The sequence below is a fragment of the Palaemon carinicauda genome, chromosome 5, assembly GCF_036898095.1.
Source record: "Palaemon carinicauda isolate YSFRI2023 chromosome 5, ASM3689809v2, whole genome shotgun sequence".
NCBI lineage: Eukaryota > Metazoa > Arthropoda > Malacostraca > Decapoda > Palaemonidae > Palaemon > Palaemon carinicauda.
In genome coordinates, this window is record NC_090729.1 from 66941410 (window position 1) to 66946409 (window position 5000).

The 5000-nt window shown below is 32.3% G+C and overlaps 1 protein-coding gene across 6 annotated transcripts in view; it reads right to left on the reverse strand.

The window, feature by feature from the left end:
* The window catches only part of LOC137640457 (FMRFamide receptor-like), an 81859-nt gene that overhangs the window by 11451 nt on the left and 65408 nt on the right, over positions 1-5000 (reverse strand). For all 6 annotated transcript variants that reach the window (XM_068372999.1, XM_068372997.1, XM_068372996.1 and 3 more), the window contains exons 3-4: positions 2800-3387; positions 95-171 (exon numbers count right to left, since the gene is read on the reverse strand). In XM_068372999.1, the coding sequence (XP_068229100.1) occupies positions 95-171; positions 2800-3265 (543 nt within the window). In that variant the 5' untranslated portion in view covers positions 3266-3387. The remainder of the gene's footprint in view (positions 1-94; positions 172-2799; positions 3388-5000) is intronic.

Below are 5000 nucleotides of genomic sequence, written 5' to 3' on the forward strand. Positions count from 1 at the left end.
CTTTTAACTTAATTGAGAATGCAAACTTGCTCTTAAAGATAGGCTACTAATGTTCGATTTCTCTTCTTAAAGAGCAGTACAGAACTTTATCTACCTTTCCCTTTATAGGATGACAAACAGCAATATATCGCTCTATGGTGAAAGTGACGGTGAGCCAGATTGATGTACTACCTGCAAGAGAAAAGAAAATAGCTTAATGTAACTATATTCTAAGTAAGCTACCATCCATATTTTTTTTCTAATGAATATAAGGCCTTTTTCTCTACGAGGTTATTCATCCTATTAAAGAAATACGCGTATAAACTTTAAGTTAACCTAAGAAAAATTATAATGACATTATTCAATCCTATTCAATATCCACCAGACATTATAGATGGTGCACTGGAATATTTCCAGTGTTTTCAGTAAAATAATGAGTCCCCAAAAGACAACGTTATTCTTATGTGACGGAATAGCTATCGCAAACAATATAACTATGAGATTTTGGAGAAGCATTTCGGGAATTTAAGTTATATAAATACAATATGAATATGCATAAATACATTTGCATATTGTTTAAATTCATGCCATTAAATACATTTGCAAAACAATTCTAATCTATTTTATTTATATCGATAAAACACGAGGCACTACCATGACTGGACTCGAATTAATTTCATAAACTAGAAAGTGCGATTGAGTATGTTATTTGAATATTGCAGTGAACAGTTTTACTAAAGACAGCTAAAAATCTATGAAAAAGCTAGTCTTCAAGAAAGCGGAAATTGATGACTATGTGGCCTATATTAATATTTTTCCTTCGAGCTACAGTTTATATCGGCCAACACAGACCCCGGTTAACTGTTAGGATACTGAAATGATTTAATTGATGGTGAAAGGTTGGTCGTATGAAAGGCTTTTTGCCATGGAACAAAAATAATTTCTAAAACCAAAACGAATAACCTTTCTCAAGATATTGTTTTCAGATCTACCTATAGAGAACCAACACATAAATTGGTAAATGCTGAAGACAAAGATGTAATCAACCCTATCTTCGCGCTGAAGGATTCCAACCTAACATCCTTTTCAAGGAATGTTTTCAACCTTAAGACCATATATGTAGGAGGGTTAATAGGAAACAGCGACCCTGTATAGATGATGGTAAAAGTTGAAGACAAGAAAAAGAAAGGGGCCTCGACAGTGTTGGTAGAAAATCGTCCCATGATAGGGTCGGATTTTCGTTCTGAACAAAAGTATTGATTTTGTCCACTGGAAGGTTAACTTGAAGTTTTTTCGGCTCGACTACTAACTGTTTTCACGCTCTGTAATAACTTTAGGGAACTTCTGATGTTTTTTATCATTATAGTATCTTCCAAGTCTTATGTAGTTCATGTATAAAAACTAGAAAAAAAAATTGGCACTCAATTCCTCACGTTTCATTATTTAATATCTTTATTAATATTTTTGAGATTCTTTAATTCTATGAAAATTTAATCTTATTCCTTTTTACTCATTTGTCATGTTTAAACTTTATCTTTGAAAGCAACATTCACAATGGTGTGCTCATGTAAGGAAATTTTATTTTTCTAATAAATTGTGAGTGATAAAATGGAGTCAACTGTAACCTCAGTTTCGACTTGGTCAAGGTTCGAATATATGGCCGACCAGAAGTTATTATCATAAAGTTAATTCCTCCTCGGGTCTCTGAGCTCGAGGCAGAGCGAATTCAATATTACTATGTATTTGTGGCTTATGTGTGTATATATATATATATATACATATATATATATATATATATATATATATATATATATATATATATACACACACACACATATATATATACATATATACACACACACACACATATATATATATATATATATATATATATATATATATATATATATATATATATATATATATATATATATATATTACAAGCAAAAAAAATGTAACTCTATTTGAAAAACTGAAATGTTACAAGCCTTAAGGAAAAGCAACCTGAGAAGTAAAGACTATCCTATTTATATATAAAAATAACGAATGAAAATACAAATGATAAAATAGATAAGAGGTAAGCTATAAAACGAGAGTTACATCAACGTACTCAACATAAAAACATTTGCATCAAAATTGAATATCTAAAGTTTCACTGATTCAAGTTTATAATTGGCAAGTTCATTCCACGCTTTGGTCACAGCAGGAATAAAAGTTTTAAGAAACCACCTAGAATTAAGCCTTACAAATGAAAGAGCAAGATTATTTCAATCAAATACAGAGCTACTATTACTTGATGAACTATAAATTGGGAAGATCAGGGCGTTAAGGATGGTCAGAAATTTGAAAACTTTTAGTACACGATACATAATTAGCAAAGTGAACAACAGTGCGGTGGTGGAGATTATTTCATAGAATTTGGTATCATTAATATTTTCATTATATATAAGGATTAAAGTATAAATGAGTAAAACTAATATTGCGGTGTTTTAGAGTTTCAATAATTGTTTTTGTACTTTTTCACAAATATACAGACTGCATAATTTCCCGCAGAACAGGTTTTGTTAACGAACGAATTTATTTACATTCAAATTCCTTATCATGTTTTTCCAATGTTGTTTAACATATGACGAAGGTATAATTATTAGGAAAATGGTCAAATTCAAAAGATATTAACCTAAAGTTTTCTATGAAGGTTTTGGTCTGCAAGTGAAGTATTGAAACTGAGTGTACTATACGTACTGATACTGAAATTATAAGGTACGAAAATTAGTTATTAATGTACTAGCAAAAATACTGAGAGCTATCATTGCCACTTACTAGATGCATCGGTGAGCCACAGAGCATATCGGAAATAATGCCAGTAGATCCAGTGATGAGGACTATTCATCCCCGGATGATGGCGGATGCTGAGGCTGAAGATGAAAACCAAGTATAACAGATCTGAGATGGCCAAAGCCGTCAGGTAATTGTTGGTGGAAGACCTCATCTGCCTTCTGGTGAGCACCACAATTGTAATTGCGTTCCCCAACACGCCAACCACCAGCACTAGAGGCACCAAGATCCGCTGCACCACATATCTCGAACAGGTCAGGAAGGCTTTGTAAGGATCAGAGATATCGTCGTCCAGATCCTGGCCGTTGGGTAACTCGTCGGACTCATTCCCCGCAAGGCTGAGGGATGGGACTAGCGATGACATAGGGAGGAAAGCCGTTGGAGATGGGGTTGGCGTGATGATTGTAGTTAATGCTACCGCCATGAGTGGCGCTGCTGTTGTGATGTTCATGTTTGGTGGTTTTCTACTTCTTCTGACAGTAGTGGGGAAGGTCTTCTATCTGGTTGGTTAGTTCACATTGACAGTCTTTCGTAGGCATCTTCCATTTGTCCGAGCTTTAGCATTGTTTCAATCTGTAAGTGAAAGAAGGAACGCTTAGGTAAAGATTTTTATTCAATCAACTCTATTTCCTATTTTTTTTTACACATGATATTCCTGAACTAAATAAATATGATTAATTTAAAATTTTCTAGCTACCATAACTTTGCCATCAATTTTAAATATAGAACAATTGATCATGATATTTTTAAAAGGTAACTCCAATCAAAACATTGAATTTTACTTCGCTGATTAATTACCAATTATCTGAAAAGCATTTCATATATCTATCGATCAGTCTACCTATCCCAGTAAATGATCAAAGTATCTCAAAATGTTTAATTTCGAGCGAAACGGCAATGAAGTTACAGTTTTCACATCGTATTATTCCTATAATAGAAATGAAAGAAGTCGTAATTCAAGACCAAATGACCAGAAATCGTAGGAAGAAGAAGAGGAATCAGCTCCTATTATGAAACTTTTCGCTTTTGCAAAGGAAAACTTTTGCGAAACAAATAATACATCGCCGTTATCTGATAGTGTTTGAGGCACAGAGAAAAAAGGCACGGATAGCGAGTGGACATATAAAAAGTTACACATATAAACACACATACATTCACACACATACACACCACACACACACACACACACACACACACACACACACATATATATATATATATATATATATATATATATATATATATATATATATGTGTGTGTGTATACAGAGAGACAATAAATAAGGGTTTTGGACAAACCTCTAGAAATCTAGATTGTTAATGATTGTACGTACTGGGGAAAGACAGTAGGGTAAGTGTTTCCCATAGACATGAGACCAAAATTAAATGAAGACTAAGCATAGAATGAAGAACTTTTGGTAAAAAAAATTTGATTATGAAATATAAAAGGTCAGGTTCTCTAAAAATAAAAGTATTTAATTAGATGTTCCTACTAGTATTATCTTACAAATCAGATAAGCTTGTTACAACTCAAAGAGATATAGAAAGAATAATGATGGAAATAACACGAAGCGATAGAAAAATAGTAATATGAATACGTGAACGAACTAAAGTAGAACTTGTCAGAACAAGAAATGGACATGGGCATGACACATAATGAGATTGACAGATAAAAGATGGACATTAAGGAAAACAGAATGGGTCCCTATATGTTGTAAAAGAAAAAGGGTAAGGAAGAAAAGGCGTTGGATTGATGAAGTAAGAAAATTTACGGGTATAGTGGCATCGACACTAGAAACAGGCATTTGTCATGCAGTCGACTAGCTACGGCTGATGGTATACAGATATATATACATACATATATATATATATATATATATATATATATATATATATATATATATATATATATATATATATATGTGTGTGTGTGTGTGTGTGTGTGTGTATATACATAATCACTGATAGTTTACTTTTTATCTAGACTTAAAGAAAATATAAAGATTAAGGAAAATAAGTATATAATTTAAAAAAAAAAATAAGTTTATAGATTAATTATGCCAACGTTTTCAGATCCAGTCCATTTTTATAGTTTCAGACAATATACTGTGCAATGTAAGCATGCATAAATGAATAATTTCTGAATTTACAAGCAAAGGTGAGTGGTTGATTCATATAACTCGGTG